Genomic DNA, 22,908 nt, shown 5'->3' on the forward strand with positions numbered 1-22,908 from the left:
CGCCGGGTGTTTACAAAATTACTTGCACGGGCCCTGGTTTCCAAACAGGAAGTTATAAGCGCCTCTAGGCGGCGATGATTTTCTCTTTGACGTTTGACACACCAACGAAGAAGTCTTCGCGCTCATTCACTGGAGGAAGAAGCTGTTCAAGTCTTGTTATGTTTACCAGTGAGACAATTGTTTAACTATCGTAGATTGTCAGATTGTTAATGCTATCCCAGGCTTGAGGTATGTGTCATACATCGTCAGATTGTGAGAATGACCATATTGTGAATTCCATGCATACATTTCGCTGCACCTTCTTGCTAAGTTTGTGCTGGCAAATCAAAAGTTAGTCCTCTCATTGGCTAGCTCAATTAGGTGTCGCGACATTAACTACAGCAGAAAACTACAGTGTTATTGCATCCCTTAACGTTTGCTATGAAACGAATGGATACATTCATGCATTATGTTTTTCTTCTGACAACTTCTCTGCACTTGTAGCCAATGGCTGAATGGAACGCATATTATCGGAATGAGGATGAGGAGGTGGAACAAGAGGAAGGCGATGAGGGCGCAGGTATGTTGTTCATATGGAAGCCGTTATAACAATAAAGTGTAACCGTGATGGTTTTCAAGGCAAGTATAACATCATTAACTTTTCTTTTTTCCCAGTCGATTATAAAAACACTGGGCGTGACAGCCTTGTCTTCCTGGTGGACGCGTCCAAAGAGATGTTTATAAAGGGGGAGGATGGAGAACTTTCCAACTTTGACATGACAATGGAGGTATATGACACGAGTTGAAGTGGGGTTTGGTAAAGGTTATTCCCGCGGCTGTAACTGTAATGCTTCTACAGGCCAAGGCATTTCTGTTCTCTTTATCTTTCTCCATTGTTCTCAATGATATGATCTTTCTTACTTTGTGATTTGTTGTATATAAAGGCATGTTTGTTTAGTTGTCATAGGCTAGGCTACTTTATTGTCATCAACCATCTGTTTTCCCTTTTTCTCTAAGTGTGTGCGAAGTGTCTACATGAGTAAGATCATCAGCAGCGATCGAGACCTGGTAGCACTGGTGTTCTATGGCACAAAGAAGTGCAAAAACCCCAGAGAGTCCTTTAAGCATGTTTACATCTACCACGACCTGGACTCACCAGGTAAGGAACCCTCAAATGAGACTTCTCCATCCTGTCCTGGAAGGTCCTCTGCACTGTACATGTTCTGTCCATCTCTGCTCACACACCTGGTTGAAGACACTGGAATTGTAATGGTCTTGATTAGCTATCATGTTAAGTTACTAACTGAACAAGCAGAGAAAGGTGAAGGACTGGCAGGTCAGAGGTGTGATGAGCAGGATTGCAAGTCACTGCCCTCAGACTAAAACTATTAGGCTGAGTGAACCTTGCCTGAACTTCCGGCAAATTTGGATTTCGCCCGGCAGCTCAGGCTGGAAACCTGCACATCTATCTCCTCTGTTCCCTGCCAGAACCTTTGGCTCCAATCAGAAACTAGCTTATCCAAAAGACACACCGGATCGTCGGTCTGATTGGTTGAAGGACTATCCAAGCGTACGGAGTCATTTGAACGATGCCCACTGATCACGCCTCTTGTGCAGTAGAAACAAAACGCAGCCTCCCCATAAAAGATTGAGCTTAGTATGGTGATACCCAGACTATACAAGTATAGCACCTCCTAAGCATCCCAGATGTTTATGATACCAATCTGTTGCCTACTCCTCCTTTCAGCGACTCTATTTATTTTAATGTCTATATGTCTCTCATGCACATTGTTTTATGCTTTCTCAGGGGCCCGTAGGGTTCATGACATCGACAACCTGCGAGGGGAGAAGGGTGCCCAGCTGGCTGCTGAGGTGATGGGCAGTGGGGAGACGTCCCTGGGCGATGCGCTCTGGTGTTGCTCTAACCTGTACAGTGACATCAAGCTGCGCCTCTCCCACAAGCGGCTGATGATCTTCACCTGCCGAGACTCCCCTCACGGCGATGACGGCAACCGAGACAGGACTGCGCGCACTAAGGCCTCTGACCTCAGAGAAACTGGTGGGTTCACTCTTCTCTCGCAAAGCACTGCTGAGGCTCAGCTCTAGCAGAAAAGATGTCATTTGGCAGATGCACAATCATTCATTTTGGGTTTGATTACAGCCTGTTCAGGAACCTTGGGATGTTTGAATGTTTTGATGTTTATTTATTTTATTTGATTTCTTTTTCTTTTTCTTTATCTATTTTGCTGCGTAAGTGTTTTGCCCAAGGGCACAATGGTGACAACCAGGAATTGAGCCCACAGCCTTTTAGCTACTGCACTTACAAGCACAGTTCCTAAGCTACCACACCACCAGCCGTGGTGTACTGGTTAGCGCATCGGGCTTGTAACCGGAGGGTTGCCGGTTCGATCCCCGACCAGTCCACCACGGCTGAAGTGCCCTTGAGCAAGGCACCTAACCCCTCACTGCTCCCCGAGCGCCGCTGGTTGGGCAGGCAGCTCACTGCTCTGGGTTGTGTGATTCACCTCACTGTGTGTTCACTGTGTGCTGTGTGTTCACTAATTCGGTGAAATTGGGTTAAATGCAGAGAACTGAATTTCCCTCACGGGATCAAAAAAGTATATATTCTATTCTATATTCTATTCTATTCACCACTACCATACAGTATTTACCTTTCAAGCCTAAATCCCACTATAGTTAATAGAATCTAGATGCAGCCTCGATCAAGGGTCTCTTCATAATCTAGCTAATGACCATATGTTGTTTTTCATAGGTGTGATCATAGACCTGATGCACTTGAAAAAGCAAGGTGGATTTGACGTCGGCCAGTTCTTCTGCGACATTGTGAGCCCTCCTGAGGATGAGAGTGAGCTGGGCCTGCACTTGGAGCCGTGTGGGAAGCTGGAGGACCTACAGAAAAGAGTCCGCGCCAAAGACATGAAGAAGAGAGCCCAATGCAGGCAAGTCAGACATGTCTTCAAGGCATTGCACAGTAGCTAAGATTATTCCCGTAGATATTTCATTATCTCAGTAAAGCCTAAAATTAAACAATGTTGTGTTTGTGTTGGCCATGGAAGCGCTGTATTCAGTCCTGGCTTTGACTTTGATTTCATAATGACTTTATAATGACAAACTTTGCACGGAGAGCTAAAAATATTCAAGAACGAGTCTAAGTTTGAAATTAACCACATATGTTCAATAATGGTTTGCATATGTTAAAACAGCTGGACACTGCAGCGTTTGCTATAGTTCTGAAGCTTACAAACCATTTGTGGCTCTCAATTTTTATCCAGGCTTACATTCTCTTTGGGAGATGGTATGAAGTTGGCCGTGGGTGTATATGTGTTGGCAAGGACTGCCACCAAGCCCCCCTCTGTCCTGCTGTACAGAGACACGAATGAAGCTGTGCGGACCAAGACCCGTCTCTTCCACACAAACACTGGTAGTCTTCTGTTGCCCAGCGACACAAAGAGGGCCCAGGTAACTTTTGTTTATCTCTACTAACAGGCCTTTGTGTCCATTTTGGGTGTTGTTACAGGAGAACTTGTAATGGCATTACTTAAAGGTGCTTTAAGCGATGTTCGGTAACGTCACTTCTGTTGACGGTCAAACAAAACAGAGAGCTAGCTCGCTCCTCTCTCACCTTCCCTCCTGTGCAACTGAAACTCTCCGGAACGTGCACCTTGTTGGAAAATGGTCCAGGCTGCACTAGGCTGTTTTTGGAGCCTGGGCTGTCTGAAAATACCACATTTTTTACAGTGTATTCAGGGGACAGGCAACTAGCGGATTGTGAGGAGATGTTTGCTGTATGTGACAAATATTTTAACTTAGAAACCGCTTAACATCGCTAAGAGCACCTTTAAACCAGTTATTTTAATCGTTACCATTTAGAATGATGAAACATTCCACTGGTGTAGACATGAAATGTGTTATACTGTATGCCATAGGATTTCACTTTATATTTCCGTTGTTTGTTTGTCTCTTATGGCACAATGACGATGATATTGTTGATAGTCTTTAATCTTCTCATCAGGTCTATGGACAAAAGCAGATAGTGATGGAGAAGGATGAGGTGGATGAGATGAAGAAGTTTGATGATCCAGGTCTGGTTCTCATCGGGTTCAAGCCCATGAGCAAGCTGAAGGTGCACCACCACATCAAGCCTTCCGTGTTCATCTACCCCGAGGAGGATCAGGTCTCAGGTCAGCCTGTTAAGCACACATGATCTATGAGATGGATAGAATCAGTGGAATAAATATGGTGGTAATATAAACCATAGAATATGGTTCATATAGAAGTATAAAAATAGTTTGAGCTGGGTTCAGATCGGTGAGTTAGATGGGCATTTTTTCCTGTGATTGTGATGTGAATCTGGTAACAACTAAGTTAACTACCATGCTATAATAAAACATATTCATATTCATAGTTAGATTTGAAACAGAATAGCCCCGAAATGTGGGGTTGGGCAACCCAAAAGTGCAGAGGGTAATCCAGATGTGGATAGCCGGTAGTGATTGGGGAGAAAATTCATTCTGTTCAGTTTCGCAAAATGTTGTGCACTTTTATTTGAGTCAGGTTTACTAGAGGTTTACTCTGATAACACTAAAGTCTCTTATTACACAAGTTGGTGCTTGTTGTGGCGCTCTGAAGTTGTGTATTCAACAGCAAGTTCAAATTGCTTCACAGTCACAACCTGTAATATCCAACGCTCCGTCTTCTTTCACATCAAAAGTGTGGGTGTATTTCAGTTTTCAACAAAAAGCCAATAGTAAGGACCTACACATGCACCATGCCATGACAAAGCTTGCACCACCCTCCTATTAAGTTTTTCCACTTCAGTTAAAAGTGTAGAAGAGAATGTTGTTTAACTCATTTGAAGTGAGTTGAACAGTCTTAATTTCCTTATGTTTTGTAATGCCTTTGAATAATATGGGAGGCATAAATCTCACATTTTGTATTGCCTTTGTAATACCTCCGATTTCTTCTCTTCCACTTTTCTCTCCAGGAAGCTCCTGTGTGTTTGCAGCTCTGCTGCGTCGCTGCAGCGAGAGGAACCTGTTTGCCGTGTGCCGGTACATCCCCAGACGGAACACCCCACCTCGCTTTGTGGCCCTGGTGCCCCAGAGAGAGGAGCTAGACCAGGGCCAGGCCCAGATCTCTCCCCCAGGTAACATGCCACCACTCTGGGATGCACAAAAGCAGCTAGAATGACTGTTTGAATCCAAGTCGTTTTACCTCTGATTGGTTGCCTACAAGATAATATCTTGCATTGTTTCACTTGAGACAAAACTTATCACCATGTTATTACTCAGACATACTAGTTATATTGCCATTACAAATTGACACACGTGTTTAGTGTAAATCACTATATCAATATTATGTACAGTATGTCCGATGTAAATGTTATCAAATGGCTTTAACTCTGTCATTATCCCATTGCATTGCCTCCCTCCAGGTTTCCATGCCATCTTCCTGCCTTATGCTGATGATATACGCACCCTGGATGTACCTGAGTGTCCCACGGCAACAGGCGAACAGACAGACAAAATGAAAGAGATTGTGCACAAACTTCGCTTCAAGTACAGGTAGATCCATTACTATACCATCTGGCTACCATTACACTTGAAACTTGGTTACAAGTTCACCTGATCTGTGAACTGCCATAGCTGTCTCCGAATCCCAAAGAGGTTAAGTGTTGTTGAGAACATGAGTAGACATACTCAAAATATTCTTAAAATGTATGTATGATAAATAATACCCTTTTCTATTACTCATTCAAGATGTGATGCATTCGAAAATCCAGTGCTGCAAAAGCACTTCAGAAACTTGGAGGCTTTGGCCCTGGATCTCATGCAGCCAGAAGATATTGAGGACTTCACCAGTAAGGCGTATTCATAATTATTTCAATATACTTAAAATAAATCAGTCCCACATGTATGATGGAGAGCTCCGACCACAGCAGTCCATCTTTGTATTTTAAATGCACTTGCTCTTGTTTTCTTTGTGCCATTTGTCATTTTCTCCAGTGCCAAAAGTCGAAATGATGGATGAGCGCCTTGGACCGCTTGCTCAAGAATTTAAGGATCTTGTTTACCCTGCTGACTACAACCCAGAAGGAAAACCCGCCGCCAAGCGAAAAACCGGTGAGGATGACCATCAAAACTTACCCATGAAGACACAAAGACCTTTTACCTTACTTTAAAAAAATTAAAAAAAAAACCTATTATTTTCTTTATCGTACAATGACTGTGAAAAACGGTTTAAGAATAATTTCTATGATTCATGTTGAGATTTTTTTATTGGCGTCACCCTCTTCACAGCTGACGCAGGAGGAGGGGCTGAGAAGAAACCCAAAGTGGAGGTGTCTCAGGAGGAGCTTCGTGCCCATGTAGAGAAGGGTACCCTGGGAAAACTTACAGTTCCTGTGCTGAAGGAGGCCTGCAAGGCCTTTGGAGTTCGCACCACAGGAACAAAGAAACAGGAACTAATTGATGCCCTCACAGCAAGCATAACCAAATAAAGCTGCTCAAATGATAAGTTGGTTCTGGTCCTAGGGTCACAGGTGAACACTGTATGTTAAGTCCAATTAAGTCCAATTTTACATGTTTTTGTTTGTTTGTTTCAAAACGCGTAAAGGTGTAGCGTTAACATTTGTCATCGCAATACCTGCTGATAATAAAATGACCAACACCCATGTGTGTGATGTTTTATTTAACCAACTATTGTCACACTGTAGTAGCCCATCTCGTATTTCCCGCCCTTCTAGTTGGTTTGGTTATGTGAGGCGTAGGCAACCTTGCCTAATTAATTAAATGTCTCGGCTTCCGCGTAGGTCTGCGTATAACGTTGACAAATGACTGAACGGGTTTAAATGGAAAAATGAAAGTTAGATTTTGTAACGATAACAAGTATTAAACGGCGTAGTCGCGCTCGGAGCAAGCTGAGGCACATGTTTTGTGATTGTCTCAAGAATTACGCGCTGCAAGCTGGGGCATATGACTGGGGTGGCGCTTTGTTAGGATAAGCGTCGAGGAAACATGGAATGCGACTGCAAACCGGACAGCCCATGTACGACGACTTCAAGTTGCGGAGAAGAGCCTACTATAGAATCAGCTGTCAAAGGTGAGATGAAATGATAAAACATCATTATTTTTCCGTGACACTGAGACTCCGCATTCAAACTCTTTGAGCTGAAACACGAACTCAAGATGGTCCTATTATGGTTCACGTCGTATGAAGCATTCAATCTATTTGCTTTGAAACTCGAACATGGTCCACGCCGTATGAAGCATCATCTATAGATGTTCGATGGTTAGCCTGCTGCCGGTGGACTTTTCTGTAAATAAGCGACCCGACTTCTGATAGTGATATTCGAGCTGGGGTACAACATGTGCGCAAGAATTCTCCTGCACGAAATCTACCTGTGCTATAATGAGTCGACCTAGTTTATGAACTAGGTTTGGCATAGATTTTCTCTTAGGTTCGGTAACCCACTAATGAATCCTTCCCTTTCACTGCTTTCAACCCGTAGGCTCTGAAATTCTGCTCTAAGCGATCCGATTAGGTAGCCAGAGGCACCACAATGGCTCATGCTCACCCTTGTTTTTGTTCGCATGCTCATTTCAATTGCCTAAACGCACCACGCTGGACTATAGATTTAACAACAGGATCCATACAGATGTTACATGACGGGGTCGTTATGTTTATAAAGACAGAAAGCGTGTTTGTATGGCCAGACTGACAACATTAGATATTCGTATTATGAACAGAAGTTATTGGGCTCCAGGTTTTGAATATCAGAGTGCCATGACCTTAGAAATTATTCTTCCTTTAATAAAAATAATTTAAAAAAAAAAATGACGAGAGGAAAATTTGAGATGAAAGTCTCCTTGAGTCTCCTTCTGGAGCCAATTTACTTTACTCCACCACACACAAATGAGCACACCAACTTGATAAAATCCTCAGTGGTTGAAGTGATCAATTAGGACGAAAAACAACTTAGACTTAGACTTGATATAACATTAAAAGGAAAAGAAAACCACAGGCCTACTATTTGAGTGAGTAAATGAATGTAGATTTGAAAACACTGAGTACTGGATATTATATAGCCTATGGAAATTGGATATTTCAGGACTGATTTTACATCACTGCATAAAGTTCACACAGCTCTTCTTTCGAATGTGTTCTCTCCTCAGGTCTGTGGATAGACGCCAACACCCTGTTAACAGGACTGATTTCAGTTGCGGGATATCTTCTCTTCAGATGCTCACAGGGTCTGTGTGATTATGCTACTTTGTTTTATATGCACTCACTGTTACATGGAAATAAGACAGTTGATTGTGAATTTAGGTCTATGCATTAAGGTGCCTTACTTTACTCTCCAAACTTAGTGAAAAATAATCAGATATAATGAAATATAAAAAACAAGTGATCTTGAATTGAAACCTGTTGAGTCTCATTTTCCCCTGTTTGCAGCCCTCCCAGGATTGTTTAGATGGCCAATTCGCATCATATTATCTCTAACTGGTAAGTTGTTTTTCCTTGTCCAGGGGGAAGGATAAAAAAAAAAGGTGGGAAAAGATTTACTGGCAAGTGTAGGCTATTTATGTAAATTAAATATTAAAACCTTTATCTTCTAAAGGAATTTCATCTTTATGGAGCTGGTTGACAAATCTTTTGAAAGCAGTCCGTGGTATGTATTTTGGAACAAGGAATATTTATATTGTCATATGTCTTATATTTGATATGTGTCATATGTCTTATATTTGATATGTGTCATACATATGTATCACAAGCAAAAGGAAACCTGTCTTTGATCTGTGCAATTTTATCATTGCACTGTGTTCAACCATCTATCATCTGCATTTTGCTCTACCTTTTTATCCAGCTCAATTATGAATGTAATGTTTTTGCCAAAGCTCAACATATTCAAGTGTGAATGCAGCAATGTTTCTGTTACTTCCTCAACTTATGCCTTTTACATCAGCTCCTTTCTGACACAAGGTCTGTTACATTGTCAGTGACTCTACACTAGCATCCAATAAAAATGTTTTATCACAACTGTTTTTTTTTTCAGGGCTGAAGACACTATTCCATTGGCTTGGGCGCATATGGCACTTCCTCGTTGGTGAGGATTTCTTGTTGTTGGAACTTTCAATGGCTTGTATGGCATTGTGAGCCTTACACTTAGACATATTATTGTGGTTATGCAGAGTAGTCATAGGATCAGTTGAAAATGTGTAAGTCAAGTAAATATGATGTATAGTATAAAACACACAAACTGGCTACAGCACCTGTGCCACATTCAGGATGGGTCCAAGTGCCCATAGGGACCCAGGTTCGAGGCCAACCCGGTCATTTCCCGATCCTATTCATCTTTTTCTTCCACTCACTTCCTGTCAGTCACGTTAATGTTCTGTCACAATAAAGGCAAATACATCCCCAAAAACGTACTTGAAACACATCAATCAATCAATCAATCAACACATCAATTTCTGTTAATTAATATTGTGTTTACACATGTTTCCAGTCAATAGATCATTATTCATTTTCATTAATTCACAGATCATTGTTTGTCTTGTAATTTCATGTCTTATTTTTGTTTTTTCATCACACAGCATTATTCGCAAAATTTAGCTGGGTGCCAGCCCTCTTCAAAGCCATTGCAGGTGACTTTCCACCACAAATGCCATCTGTTTATCTGTGACAATATCTCTCTGCCTGTCTTCAGTCTTTTTCTGTGTGTGTTTGTGTTTCTAGGTGTATTTACATCAATAAAGCAAGGGCTGGAATTTGTATTGAATTTAAAGCAACGTATAAAAGGTAAGCCAGTTTAAATGCAAATTGCTGGGATCTGTCAAAGTAGCACGACAATTTTCATTGGGTACTCGGTCCCTAATTCATTTAAAATGCTCCTACCCATGACAACAGTGTTACTGAGTGCAGTATCAGCTGTCCTGGGCGCACATCAGCAATGTCGGAGATTCCATCTCCTAAGTCAGTGTGGCATCAAAAGGAGTTTGAAGCCATTATTTTAGGGTAAAATATCAGCATTGCGTTGGTTTTAAACATGTTGATTTTTTAAATAACCTTACTTAAACTTGAGTTTTTGATATTCCCTATTTCCTGTTCATGTGGTAAAAGTGGTCATGAATAGTTCATGGAAAGCCACAGTAGGATGTCGAAGAAAGAAAAATATAATGTAAAAAGATTTTGTGTGCTTCAAAAATATTGTTGTTGTTTTTTTTTTTCTCTTCTCAGGGCCATCTAAAAACAAAGAGACTAAAGCACAAAACTCCAACAGTCCACCTCCTAGCCCTAAATATGATGACCAGGGCTTGCGACTCATTGTGGTCGGGCCACAGGGGAAAAGCCGGCTCTCGCTGGTCAGCATTCTGCTCGGCTCCAGCACCTCCCTGAAACAGAGAGACGCTCAGGAGTGCAAGAGGTGGAGAACAAAGATAGATGGGAGAGATGTGACCGTGGTGGACACCCCGGACTTACTGGGCAAAAGCCTGGAGACGGCTCAGAGGGCCCGAGAGGCCTTGCGCAGTCTTCAGCTGGCCAGCCCTGGTCCGCACGCCTTCCTGCTGGCCCTGCAGTGCCCCGGCTCAAAGGCCGGAGGCGACTTAAGTGACACAGTAAATGTCTTGCATGCCTTAGCGGAACTTGTGGGCGAAGAGGGCCTGAGTCATGTGCTGGTGGTGCTCCTCACCCAAGCCGAGAGTCGGGGTGGGGGCGGGGGACGGGGGGCGGCGCGCACCCTGTCTCAGCTCCTGGAGGAGGATGCAGGGGACCTCAGGGAGGCGCTGTCCATGTGCGGCCAGAGGGCTGAGCTGCTGGTTGGTGGTGGGGCGGATGCGGCCTCAGGGCTGCTGGAGAGGGTGGTGGAGATGAGGGCCCTGCAGAGCCACTACGTCCACGAGCTCCAGCGCAGGGAGGAGCGCATCAGGCAGGAGCTGCTGACTGACATGGCCCACGTCCTCACACAGAAACTCGAGGGACACTGGAGCTGAAAGCAGAGATGCAAGGCCTGGTCAGACTAACCAGGATCATGAGATTCTGATCTGTGTAGTTGATTCGAGCTGTTTGAGTGTGACTACAAGCTAACTGTTTAGTGTTTACACTGGATTTTACACTGACACTACTGGCATATTTAATATATAGTATTTTTTCAAGGATGGTGGTGCATTGAAATATGTATATTTTTAACACTTAAAACTAATATTTTAGAACAAAAGTCTGTACACCACTAACAGTTTTTCAAACTGGTGCTGCAATAAAAAGGTGTTATGAGAAATAAGATAAATCATCTATGATTCATCCTTTACTGTAAAGTTGTAATTCCAGTTCAAGCAAAGGGCGGAGGCATCTAAATATTTTTCTGACTGTACTGCTCTGAAAACTGCACTGTATGCCACTGTGAATGTCATTATAAGTTTGTGGAGAGTTTTTTCCACTCTCAAAAATAAAAAAAAGATTCAAGTATAATGCACAACAAGTATAATGCAATGCGTGCGTTAGCCTTTAGGACAGGCCATGATTCCAAATAAGCCCTTTATGAAATAGGAATCATATTTCGCAGTGTTTAGGGAGGGACCACAGTACGCATGTAGTGCGTGACGCAGACTGTGACAACCCAGCGAAACGCAAATGACGTTGTGCGCATGCTCGTGTTGAGAGACAGTGCTATAAGGAAAAGTGGTAAAGACAAAGGAATAAACAACCTAAGGATAGAGACGAGAACACAAATCAGAAGGATATTGACAGTCCATACACTGCTACACCGCATGAAGACACAAGTAAGTGAAATGGTGATACACAGCGAATGTGTGTTTTGGTCGCTTTTGGTTAATGTAATCAAACGAGTACTCTGTGCACACACACCACTACGAACGATTATTTTAATGGAATAAAAACAGGAAATGGCCATATTTCGTTAATACCTTGCCTTTAAGTGTGCGTCTGATTACCCTCCGTGAAATGTTAGGTTATGTGAAACGTGGCTCTCTTGGCCTTTTGATTTCTGTTTCCCTACCGTGGGTGCTCCTGCTAGCAACCATAGCCAATCAGCTGGTTGAAATGTTTGACCCCCCTATCACAAACATTACATGCTTAAAAAGTTCACAACTGTAAAGTTATGTAATGTATTTTAACTAACTAAAATAACATCTTCAGTATCTTTTGCTTTTGTGGTGTTTACATGAGATATGTTTGGCCATTTTCCTTTTGAAGCCACGTTATGAGATCAATAACACTGAAGTCTCCCTTCGTTTCTGTCTCCTCAGCATCTGACTCGAAGAACTTTTATGGCTTGACTCGATTTTTTGATTACCGCCAGTTTTTGTTCCACCAGCCAGGCTTTCACTTCCTTTTCAGTCCATTCAGAGGCCAGCTGAAACTTGTCATGTTAATGTCTGTGATAACCACAGACATGGAAAGAACTGCATGTCTATGAGTCCTGAAGGCAAACTCTGTAATAGACACAATGGGGCCCAATCAAAGAAGATAAACACCGTTGAAAGTTCACTGCCTGGCTCCAAGCTGTACCAGAACAGTGTCTCCCTCTTGATAACAGAACGTGAGGTCTGGCTAACCAAGGGGACCTGGCTTTCCTTTTTGCCAAGTGAGTACCATCCCCTCCCCTTGCCACACATCCCTCAGGCAACTGAAAAGTTGAGGAGATGGTAGTGCTGGCATAGTCGTGGAAAGGAATGGGGAGTGCACCGTGCTCTGGAAAGGGGAGGGGGGTAGGGGGTCTTCAGGAGCTGGGTTGTATGCCATGGAAGGTGAGCAAGCAGAAGGGGAATCTGGAAGGTGCTGGGAGTGCGTCAGATAGGGAGGACGGGACAGATTCTACCCCATCCATAACCCCTCCGCCACCCCCCGCCATCTACCACGAGAAACAGCGCCGGGAACTCTGCGCACTCCACGCGCTCAACAACGTCTTCCAGGATGGAGCGGCCTTCACCAGAGATGCGTTGCAGGAAATCTACCAGAGGTGAGGAACTGGGAATATCGTAGGTTCAAACACAACGGGAAGAGTGTTTATCGGAGGGAATACCAGCTGTTCAGTAGTTCCTCTGGGATCAATTTGCTGCTCTGCATGGTTTGGGTGTCTCAGCTTGAACACACCTGATACATCAGGCTAATAATAGGGCCTGAAATCAGGCATGTGGGGCTTATTTAATAGTTTGAGACCCATGCAGTACTGTGCACTCACAAGAGCATGATGAAGGACCACCACATACTGATAAGTATTTCACAACCATCCTCCTGTTGTTCCACCAGCACTGCTGTTTTTATTGAATTTGTCCTGTCAGGCCTCTGCATACACTGATAAACTGTTAACATTTGCTTGACCCCATTCAGGGAGGTCTGAAACAAAAAAAACGTTTTGGCATTAGTCCTGAATGACCGTCTGAAATGCCATTTTTGGTGGTGATGAGTACTATTATAAGCAGCTCATTGGTAATTACAGCTCTTACAAACAGAGAATCCTAACAGAGCAGAGAACAGTGGTGAATGATTTTGTGCAGAATGTGCATGATGTCTTGGACTTTGAGTTATAAAGATTTTGCCAGTGCTGGCAGAGGGATCTTTGCCTCATCTTTCTTCTTTGTTTTTCTCTCTCACACACACACACACTCATTTCCTTGCCTGCATATTTGTTTTCTTTCCTCAATTTCCTCAAGACTCTCCCCGAGCACTTTGGTGACGCCACACAAGAAGAGCATGCTGGGTAATGGCAACTATGATGTGAACGTCATTATGGCTGCGCTGCAGACCCGTGGCTTTGAGGCTGTGTGGTGGGACAAGAGAAGGTAACCGCTGGTCTTCATTACAATCTTAAAGCAACTTCACGTTCAAGTAACAACTCCAAACTCATTTTGATACCATATTGACTCAGTCAGGAGAGTGTAGTCTCTTATCTTAACTATGCATAGCAGGAACGCCTGGTATTGTACTATGAAATAGGGGTTGGAATTGCCATAGAGATGACGATACACTATTATCGTCCTTACGGCGATATGTGGGCCACAATGCAATATTATTGTGATTCTTCGTGTTTAGCAATACAGCCAGTAACATGATTCAATTCTGCAATACGTTGTGATCTAATACTTCCCATAATTTAGAGTCTGTAGGCATCTTGCCATGCTAAAATGGTCTTACTGTCCGATCTGCACTGTGACCCAAAAAGAACAAGGTTGTACGCCATCTTATGGACTTCAGCAGAACTTGTGGACTTCAGCAGAAGCAATATTATCTAAGTAGATGAATGTACCAAAATAAATTGTATGTGATATAATTTAGAATAAATAAAAATTGTGGTGCTTGGTGCCATAGTGATACGATATATTATGCGATACATTATGTCAAAAAATATCACAGTACTCAACATATTATCCCACATCTGCTGTGTAATGCTGTCATGGGTGGGAGCATAACCTACTTAAACCAATGAGTTCTAGATGATAAGGGTACCCCCCTTAGTGCTAAATGCCTACCCAGTATGTTGAAAATGTACAAAAAGGTGCACTGTACCTGTATGTGTTACACTGCATTACTGTTTTATGTTGAGTTCAATACCCTATATAGATAGATATGTATGTGCTCTGTCAGTCATCATGTAATCACTCTTGTCTACAGGGATGTCGGAAGCATTGCTCTGCCCAATGTTACTGGCTTTATATTGAATGTGCCCTCAAACTTGCGCTGGGGTCCACTACGGCTGCCACTGAAAAGGCAGCACTGGATTGGTGTGCGAGAAGTCGGAGGCGTCTACTACAACTTGGACTCCAAACTACGGAGTCCTCATGCCATTGGAACAGCTGATGATCTCAGGTACTAGAAACAGTGCTTCACACAGCTGCTATAGCGTAAAGTGATCTATGGTTGAAGGTATGTTGGGAATCACAGTGCTGGGAATTCTTATCCTAAAGTAGGGTTCAGACCAAACATTCCTGACGAGACGAGCCTAAAACCTTGCAACTGCGACGAAACATGTTGAACGCTCTGCGACGGCTTTCAACGAACGACGTGCAACATTTAATTCACACCACTGCAACTCGTTCTCGTCGCATTGGGAATCTTTGGTGTGATTTGGGCTTAAGAGATAAGCTTAACATCACTATGCATCAGAGCAGGCCATATAGGCACAATATGGGGCCTTACACTTACACTTTGGGAGCCAATATGTTTATATATTTTTAACCTTTTGTGCTTGAATTTGGAGGTGGCTGGTGTTGCATGTGTATTTACCAGCATTCCGTGCTACATCTTGTCCGTTTCTTCTATGCCTGCTAATTTGAACACTCCATGTGTGGAACTTCCTTTAAAAAAACAAAAAAAACATTGCACAACATTGCCCAGTAGCTCCATTCTCAAAATGTGAAAAATAAACTTCAGTATTTAGAGAATCCACTAGGAGGCACTACTTTGTAAAGCCAGATATCCCCTAAATGCATTACAGTCATTCTGTTTTTCTTTTTGTTTTTATTTCTTTCTTTCTTTCTTTTCTTCTGCGGAAATGTCCACAGGAAGTTCCTGCGTCACCAGCTTCGAGGGAAGAACTGTGAACTCCTTCTGGTCGTGCCGGAGGAGGTTGAGGTCCATCAGACGTGGAGGTCTGATACCTCTTGAATGTTGCTGATAGCTTTTTTTTCGTCTCACTCCAGCTGTGGTTTCAGGAGGGAAGGTTGGTCCAATCAGGGAACCTTTTTCCGAGCAGTTAGGAGTTTCACTCCACCAATCACAGAAGCACACTGGCGAGCCCCCTTCTTCTGTTTACATACCCACTGCTGGACTCAGGCCAATCAGACTGGAGCAGTGAAGGTAATGGACACACAGGGATTGCAAATCACATCACAAGAAATCACAACACTATACTGATTGATGACGATTATGTTCGGTGTTTGGAATTACTATGTGTTTTTATATAAATATATATATATATGGAGTATTTTTCAATGTTTTTTTTTTTTGTTTGTTTTTTATGGTCTAATTTGAAAGTGGAGAAGTCTTACTGTGTATAAAGCTACCAGTACTTCATTCTCTGTATACCTCTGTACAACATCGTTGTCCCTGTAGCCTTCTCCCTCTGCCTTTCCCGTTCTCTCTCTCTCTGTCTCTCTCTCTCTTTCTCTCTCTCTCTCTCTTTCTCTCTCTCTGTCTCTCTCTCTCTCTCTCTATGCATCAGCATCTCCTCTCTCAGTTGTCATGGTGTATTTCGTCTGTCCTGCCTCTAAGTTCTCGGCCTCTTGTGTCACTGCTCATGGTAGGACACCCCACAAAAAAAAAGAGACAATTTCAATCCAGTAATTTCACTGAAGTTTTTAGCCTTGTTCCAGCTTTTTGACAAATGCTTGGAAAGAAACACCCAGAATTGCCTGTGTAAAATTGTATCTTTCCATATGAAGTTATATAGTTACTGATAAGAAGTACCTTGTGCAATGCAGTAATGCATGATAACCCCTTCAGTGGATGTTATATTCACATAAGGAAGGTTCTGTTACAATCACGATTGTTACTTCAGTACCCAGTGCATGCACATCAATGCTGTTGGTCCTCTACAACACTATACTGAAATCAGAAGTTGACCAGTAAGTTGTGTATGCCCTTCAGGAATGGAAATATATCCTGTTCACTTGCCAAAAATGCCATACTTTTTCATTTCAGTGATACGTTTATGATGTTACAGAATTCATACAAGTAACCTTTGTCAAAAATATGCTTTGGGTCAGTCAATGTGACGGTTCAGAAAAGAGGTTGAAATTGACATGTGTTTTGTGAGTGGCAGAGTTGTGTCTAAGTAAGACTTTAAGACATTGAAAGTACGTTAAAAAAGCATTACGAGAAGGCTGACGCAATGAAGATGATGGTTTGTTTGCAATGTTTGGTATTTGTTGTTTGGTATTTGGCACTGTGTTATCAAACAAACGATGGAACTGATATGGCCTCAAATGGTGACTTAAATATGTAACTCTACTTGAAGGGAAGTTGAACACTCCTCCTCTTGACTATGTAGTTTTTCATTTTTAAGAACGCAACATGTAGTAATAATGAGAGCATACCACTCTATGAGGTGGCTAAATTGAAGTCCCAAAGAACCATGATTGGACATCCTAGTTCAGAGTTTCAACATTCCACACTACATATACCATGGTGCTTTGGGAAAAGGGTAGTAATTTTTTAATTGATTATTTGCCATGACAATCTGTCACTGTTGCCCTTTTTATTTGGGGCATCTGGTTAAAATGTGCTTCTGTGTATGTTTTGTTTTTCGTTACACAAATAAATGCTTGTATTGGCACTTTAATACACATGTGCTGTGACATCCTTGAAGATCGAAGGTAAAAAGGTGAAACCACATAGCACGTCTTGGCGTGAGCCATAACTTGATAATGAGTTTAAAATCCTAAGTAGCCTGCTGCCAAAAACATGCCTACCTTTGCGATACTTTCAAGATCCCTTTAATTTGCCGCCCTTGTACCAGCAATATTTATACAGTCAGACATCCATACGCGGAAGGCGATCTGTCAGTGACGTGAGCGAACCAATGCAACCTCAGTTTTGCGCCGGCAAATTGCAGTAGATAAGAGACTCAAACGACGAACGCGCAGCACGGGGACGCGCCCAACAGTGCAGATGTGTCGCAGATTTGAAAAGTCATTCCATACACAGAAAGATCTAGTTAAAGGAGATGGAACAGGCAGCAGAGCATCAAAACTGAACAGAAATCAGGCCAGGGTGGGAGTAAAGCTTTGGTAAACGCTTTTATTGCTCTGACCATTCCTGTTATTTGCGTGGAAGAGAGGAACGCATTCGGCAAACAAACATCAGCAACTGTTTTTTGGGAACAGGCGGAGAACGAACTTTAAGAGGAATGGAGCTGTCAGCGATTGGGGAACAAGTGTTTGCTGTGGAGTCAATCATCAAAAAAAGAATAAGAAAGGTAAAAAAGCTGCGTAGGGACCTATTTTGTAGTTTTTGTGAAATCACAGGCGCTAATTTTACATTCTAACAAACTACTGCGATTTTATGCGTAACCGTCATACGCAGTTAAAGAATAGGACGCATGACAGACAAGGTTACTTTAGTTCCGATACTGTTTTTAAGCCATAAGATACATATGGGGGCGGGAACTCGGGAGTGCCCCTCTAAACGTAGGAGTGCGTTGCCTTGCCATTGCATTAACCTAGGCTACATGCTACGGTAACCCATCAGGTTACTAGACATGCGAATTGAGTTGCATAACATTAGTTTGATTTTGGAAACCCTGTGATGCGCCGCTTTGTTTTCATCGTTTTTTCCTGCAACGTTATTTTACGGCATAGTGAAGAGATGATGAAGTCCGCTATTTATCTCATCATTGGCAGCATGCAATATGAAGTCTGACAACTGATACCTAGTTTGATGTCATGTAGCCCGTTATTAATGTCGCAGGCTGTACTACAGATGACGTCGTCGAAAATGGGTCATACAAATCTATTATTCTTGTACCTTAACTCGTTTGTCATTGGAGTAGCTTGATATAAATATTGTATTTCTCTGTAGCCATGAATTACACGACCGATGTCTATTGGGCTAGTGGTGAAAAGTGGCGAAGTAAATATGATTCTTGGAGCGTGCGCCGGTAAACGTCATGATGTGGACACGGGGACAGTAGTGGAGATGCACGCGCCTTTGATATTACCCCTGCCTACATTTCCCACCTCTCTTTGCTTCACCAACACACCGCCTCTCAAAATATTCTAGAATGTTTGGATGTTGCAGGCTGGTAGGATAGTTGTAGCGTTTGGGCGCCCCTAGGATGTGATTTTTGACAGACACGCGTGCGCTCATGTTGGATGATGTCATACCAGAAATTATTCGAAATAACGTCACCTTCCATAAAAAGGGAGAGCAATTAAAATGAGTTTTTCAAAGAAGAAAAAAAAAATATAAAAGATATATATATATATATATATATATATAAGATATGGAATAGCTTAATAGATAACTCAATTTCAATCTCACATTTATTAATTGATCGTTTAACCCCCTCCCCCAATAGGGAAATGTGGAGTATTTGCTGAAGTGGAAGGGATGGCCCCCCAAGTAAGTAATACTTCTATTTAAGATAATAATATACGTGTTACTACAGTATTGTAAATACAGAAACATTACGATTACACAATATATTGTGTAATACAGGGGAAATGATTGATAATCCCTTCCTATATTGTAGATACAGTACATGGGAACCTGCAGAGCACATTCTGGACCCACGCTTGGTTCTCGCTTATGAAGAGAAGTAAGTGAACCAACCTTTGGACTGCAAAGGCACTAGAAAACACGTATGTTACTGTATATATGTGTCAACCCTGGTCTCCCCTTTCTTCTCACCTCCACGTCTCACCCACACTGCAGGGAGCAGAGGGACAGGGCACTGGGTTACCGGAAAAGAGGACCGAAGCCCAAAAAGCTGCTTCTGCAGGTTCACTCAAGTGACCACCATAACCATTGTGTTTACTGTGGGAGTATAAACTCCAGTCCTCTCTCATAGCTATGTGCCATCTGTCTTGTCCGATTCTAGAACGTCTACACCATGGATCTGCGAAGTGCGCACAAGCCCCAGACGCAGCCACCAGCCCGCTTGCGGCTCTCCCTTACGCGGACGCTAGAGCCACAGTCGACCACCTCCACAGACCAGCCTTACCAGTCGTACGGAGGGGCTCTATGCCACGGGCTAGCCCAACACAATAGCAAACAGAGCCAGGCAGAGTACCCATGGGTTCCCAGTCCCCCACAGACACCCACCCCTTCTCAGGGACTGTCAGAAGAGGATTGGGAGGAACAGGGGGAGGAGGAGGAGGAGGAGGAGGAGGAGACCGGGGCAGAGGAGGCCGATGTGGAGATGGCCATGCGGCGAGATGTCCTCAGCAGTAAGTGTGCTAGTTGGTCAGGCAGAGGCACACACATAATCACTACACTGACCTAATTCCTGCGGGATGTGGCAGCGCTGTTTGTCAACCCTCTCGCACCGTAGGCGACCCTACTGGGCATGCCACCAGCAAAATAAGCTCCCCGAAATCCAGCATTACTTCATTCAGGTCAGTTGATCAGATGTGTGGATTCTCTTCCACAGGCAAGGATTAAGCCTTTGTGGCAAATGGTTATCTGGGGAATAAGGTCAATAAAGGTTTTAAGTTATTTAAGGGTAAATACATCATTATGTTACCACCAACACCTTTAGGACCTTAATGCTATATTATTTGTTTATTTTATTTTATTTTATTTTATTTAAGTGGAAATGTCCATTGAAGTTCTCTTTTAGTCCAGGATTAGTCTTAATCCATGTGTAGGAGTCTGGTCCTTAGTCTGGTCCTGAGTTTGATTTCTGTATTTTACAGTTCTGTATTTCAGCTCCATATCAGTCAGTGATCAGTCCAGACTGGGACAAAACTGAAACTTGGCATAAGAGATGGAGTATAGTATAAAGCCACCAGATCACTTTGTTTGGTCCCCATTCACAGAGCCATTGTCATATTTAAAGTAAACACAAGTTGATTATTATTTTTTAGTGCACTTGGTTTCACCTTTAAAAGGGTTCTGTGTGTCTTGACCAGTTGTCTTAAAGGTATCCAATGCCGTTTCTTTTTCTTTTTTCTTTTGCTACTGGGCTGTCCCTACTGTTGCGGCATATTTGTATTTTACAGAACTGTCGTAAATACCACTCATAGTTTGCACCCCTCCCCCTGGACAAAGTACATGTGGATTTGTTTACAAACCGGCAAAGATAATCTCCTAAGAGCCATATCAACTGACAAGGTAATATTACACAATTTCATACAAATAGGCTATTGCACAACTGGCGTAAAGCAATTTGTGATTGTCCGGGTTGGGGTAGAGTAAGTTGCAAGGCTGATTCTCCGTAGAGGGGTAGGTTATGGCTGCGGAAGGTGTGCCATTCTTCCTATTACTATTGAGTTTACCATCAAAATGACTTTGAAGCTGTATAGAGTAAGGTAAAAATAAGGTAAACTTTGCATAGGATGTCTTAAAAAGCGTTAATACAGTTGTGACCAAATGTACTGAAACAGGCCAATAAAATGCATGCAAGAGATGTTTTCTATGATGAACAGTATTTTCCACACGCTCACAACATTGTTACAAATCCTTTGTCATGTTCTTTGAAATTTGAAAACTGACTGCTCTCGTTTGAATTGGCTGCCACTGCACTGGTTACCAGTTGTTCCCTTGATCTGGAGACTTGTCCTTGCTTTTCTCAGGACCTGGAAGGTCAAAGTGCTGGTCCCCCGATACCCAGCCGGAGGAAGTGACCGCGTCCCAGACTCCAGAGAGCTGGAGCCCGTTCACCAGTGCCGAGGACGTCACTGTGACGGACGTCACCATCAACTCTCTGACAGTGACGTTTAAAGAGGCCCTGACTGCCAAGGGCTTCTTCAGGGGCTGGGACTTGGAATTTGAATAAGCCTTGGCAAATGATGAAAGGATAATGGAGAGAGCGAGAAAAAAAGAGAGGAGGGTGTGTGAGTGTGTGTGTGTGTGTGGGGGGGGTTGCGTGTGTGAAGAAGTAAAGTCCAGACCTTTTAAGACAATTTTTGAAAAGGGTCATTTTGTATGACACACCTTTCCTCGTTCTCTCACAAAGGTATGTTTTGCACAGCTGAGACACAGTACACACTTATGTAGGTACGCATAGCAAACATAGACCAGGGTTAGTCAGCAGATTGATGTCATTCCGTCCACTTTTCGTTGAGCCCATGTGCATGATATTGGGCCCCTGTGAACTTAACAAATGGAGTTAATTTTCCATTTCAAAGGTTTGTCTGTAGAATCTCTCATGTAGTTTAGACAGTTTAGCACACTGCCCTGTATACTGTGATGTTTACATCATACAAGACAGATGAGGAACCCAGTGTTCACTTGGAAGAACTGGACTGTGCTTGTATTGCCCATTAGTAGTTCCTCACACAGAATTCTTTCAAATATCCATCATTGGTCAAAAAGTACCAATGCTGCTTCAGCACTAGTCTCGGAACACTGACATGGTTTACGCAGTGTGGACCGTGTTCGAGACGAACGCTGGCTGTGACTGTTGCACTGAAAAACACAGTTTGTCCATCATGCACTGGCATGTGCCATTTCCTTGCCTGGTTACCGATTTCATATTATGTTCATCAGAAGTATTACACTCACGTTTATGTATTACCTGTTATCGTTACTTTTAAGCTAGATTTTCATAGTTTTTGTCTATCCCAGATATGCCTCTCTCTGGTCAACACACACACACAGCCTATCACTAGTCATGCAAATGCGCTTTCTAATCAGTCATCCATGGTGGAGTTCTCTTTGAAGAGGAGTTTAGAATGGCCTTAGCACAACTGTGTTTTAAACCTGAGGGTCTTACTAATGTTGAATGTATTGTATTTATTATTTATTTAAAAGTAGAGTATTTGTTAGTGAAAAAGGACTAAATGGACTCCTTGAATGGATGCAAGTGTGTGAGGGTCTGGAGTAAGGTTTGCTCAAACAGGGCATATTTAATGCGGGTTTACTGGGTTCCAATGGAAATTCAAGAGACCTGGGAAGTCTTGGCATTGTGCAGTATGAACATTCTAGTCTTTCTGTTGACGTTAATAAAAAAAATTTGCCTTTTATATTTAAATAAATTCATGTGTCTACATGTAAACCCATCTCCAAGTTTGAGTTTCCTTGCCCACGGTTATTTACTGGTAGAATGAAGAATGTGCTGATCCGGTTATATGACCATGACAACTGTGTGAACCATCAGTACACACGTTAATTCATTCATTCATTCATGCAGATGGTCTTGATTGTGCCCATCAGAGCACCCACTGTTGATCGACTACATACGACATAAACAAACGCAAGAACAGCACAAACCACCTGGTATATTTT

At 42.7% G+C, this 22,908-nt stretch overlaps 5 protein-coding genes across 12 annotated transcripts in view; 4 read left to right on the forward strand and 1 right to left on the reverse strand.

Annotated features, from left to right (window-relative positions):
- The first annotated feature begins 94 nt into the window (after window positions 1–94).
- Window positions 95–6,673, forward strand: xrcc6 (X-ray repair complementing defective repair in Chinese hamster cells 6). Its single transcript, XM_062526620.1, has 13 exons — window positions 95–228; window positions 484–559; window positions 655–767; window positions 997–1,138; window positions 1,787–2,038; window positions 2,753–2,939; window positions 3,273–3,459; window positions 4,013–4,181; window positions 4,985–5,146; window positions 5,435–5,564; window positions 5,760–5,860; window positions 6,006–6,122; window positions 6,300–6,673. Exons 2-13 carry the CDS (start codon window positions 487–489, stop codon window positions 6,497–6,499), a joined length of 1,833 nt encoding a protein of 610 aa, XP_062382604.1. The 5' UTR covers window positions 95–228; window positions 484–486; the 3' UTR covers window positions 6,500–6,673.
- Window positions 6,674–6,811: 138 nt separating this feature from the next.
- Window positions 6,812–11,381, forward strand: LOC134069585 (uncharacterized). The gene is made up of 8 exons (XM_062525574.1): window positions 6,812–7,101; window positions 8,175–8,252; window positions 8,455–8,505; window positions 8,621–8,671; window positions 9,056–9,106; window positions 9,597–9,647; window positions 9,739–9,801; window positions 10,240–11,381. Exons 1-8 carry the CDS (start codon window positions 7,017–7,019, stop codon window positions 10,992–10,994), a joined length of 1,185 nt encoding a protein of 394 aa, XP_062381558.1. The 5' UTR covers window positions 6,812–7,016; the 3' UTR covers window positions 10,995–11,381.
- A 258-nt stretch (window positions 11,382–11,639) lies between these two features.
- Window positions 11,640–17,299, forward strand: josd1 (Josephin domain containing 1). The gene is made up of 5 exons (XM_062525577.1): window positions 11,640–11,780; window positions 12,267–12,979; window positions 13,674–13,802; window positions 14,632–14,826; window positions 15,522–17,299. The coding sequence occupies exons 2-5, from the start codon at window positions 12,693–12,695 to the stop codon at window positions 15,622–15,624; spliced, it is 714 nt and encodes a 237-aa protein (XP_062381561.1). The 5' UTR covers window positions 11,640–11,780; window positions 12,267–12,692; the 3' UTR covers window positions 15,625–17,299.
- A 156-nt stretch (window positions 17,300–17,455) lies between these two features.
- On the forward strand, window positions 17,456–22,678 carry cbx7b (chromobox homolog 7b). Of its 4 annotated transcripts, XM_062525576.1 has the most exons (7): window positions 17,456–17,747; window positions 17,844–17,935; window positions 19,037–19,080; window positions 19,211–19,276; window positions 19,393–19,459; window positions 19,559–19,907; window positions 21,255–22,678. In XM_062525576.1, the coding sequence occupies exons 2-7, from the start codon at window positions 17,867–17,869 to the stop codon at window positions 21,455–21,457; spliced, it is 798 nt and encodes a 265-aa protein (XP_062381560.1). In that variant the 5' UTR covers window positions 17,456–17,747; window positions 17,844–17,866; the 3' UTR covers window positions 21,458–22,678. The 4 variants fall into 4 exon arrangements, 2 of the variants coding, with proteins under 2 accessions (XP_062381560.1, XP_062381559.1); XR_009936845.1 differs by having other exon boundaries at window positions 17,458–17,935; window positions 19,559–20,075; window positions 20,682–21,398; XR_009936844.1 differs by having other exon boundaries at window positions 17,458–17,935; window positions 19,559–20,793; window positions 21,255–21,392.
- A 224-nt stretch (window positions 22,679–22,902) lies between these two features.
- The window catches only part of ep300a (E1A binding protein p300 a), a 32,463-nt gene continuing 32,457 nt past the window's right edge, over window positions 22,903–22,908 (reverse strand). For all 5 annotated transcript variants that reach the window (XM_062525522.1, XM_062525520.1, XM_062525521.1 and 2 more), the window contains one exon: window positions 22,903–22,908. This exon is cut by the window's right edge. The gene's annotated coding sequence lies outside the window, so the exon portion shown is untranslated.

Source organism: Sardina pilchardus, chromosome 22 (genome assembly GCF_963854185.1).
Source record: "Sardina pilchardus chromosome 22, fSarPil1.1, whole genome shotgun sequence".
NCBI lineage: Eukaryota > Metazoa > Chordata > Actinopteri > Clupeiformes > Clupeidae > Sardina > Sardina pilchardus.

Excerpts from the sequence above, each read along its gene's own strand:
- xrcc6 (XM_062526620.1), top strand. The coding sequence starts at position 487 with ATGGCTGAATGGAACGCATATTATCGGAATGAGGATGAGGAGGTGGAA. Across the intron at positions 560-654 it reads GGAAGGCGATGAGGGCGCAG|TCGATTATAAAAACACTGGG; the intron begins GTATGTTGTTCA and ends CTTTTTTCCCAG. Across the intron at positions 2,940-3,272 it reads AAGAAGAGAGCCCAATGCAG|GCTTACATTCTCTTTGGGAG; the intron begins GCAAGTCAGACA and ends ATTTTTATCCAG.
- LOC134069585 (XM_062525574.1), top strand. The coding sequence starts at position 7,017 with ATGGAATGCGACTGCAAACCGGACAGCCCATGTACGACGACTTCAAGT. Across the intron at positions 9,648-9,738 it reads CCTCTTCAAAGCCATTGCAG|GTGTATTTACATCAATAAAG; the intron begins GTGACTTTCCAC and ends TTGTGTTTCTAG. Across the intron at positions 9,802-10,239 it reads TTTAAAGCAACGTATAAAAG|GGCCATCTAAAAACAAAGAG; the intron begins GTAAGCCAGTTT and ends TTCTCTTCTCAG.
- josd1 (XM_062525577.1), top strand. The coding sequence starts at position 12,693 with ATGGGGAGTGCACCGTGCTCTGGAAAGGGGAGGGGGGTAGGGGGTCTT. Across the intron at positions 12,980-13,673 it reads TTGCAGGAAATCTACCAGAG|ACTCTCCCCGAGCACTTTGG; the intron begins GTGAGGAACTGG and ends AATTTCCTCAAG. Across the intron at positions 14,827-15,521 it reads GGAACAGCTGATGATCTCAG|GAAGTTCCTGCGTCACCAGC; the intron begins GTACTAGAAACA and ends AAATGTCCACAG.
- cbx7b (XM_062525576.1), top strand. The coding sequence starts at position 17,867 with ATGGAGCTGTCAGCGATTGGGGAACAAGTGTTTGCTGTGGAGTCAATC. Across the intron at positions 19,460-19,558 it reads CCAAAAAGCTGCTTCTGCAG|AACGTCTACACCATGGATCT; the intron begins GTTCACTCAAGT and ends GTCCGATTCTAG. Across the intron at positions 19,908-21,254 it reads GCGGCGAGATGTCCTCAGCA|GACCTGGAAGGTCAAAGTGC; the intron begins GTAAGTGTGCTA and ends TGCTTTTCTCAG.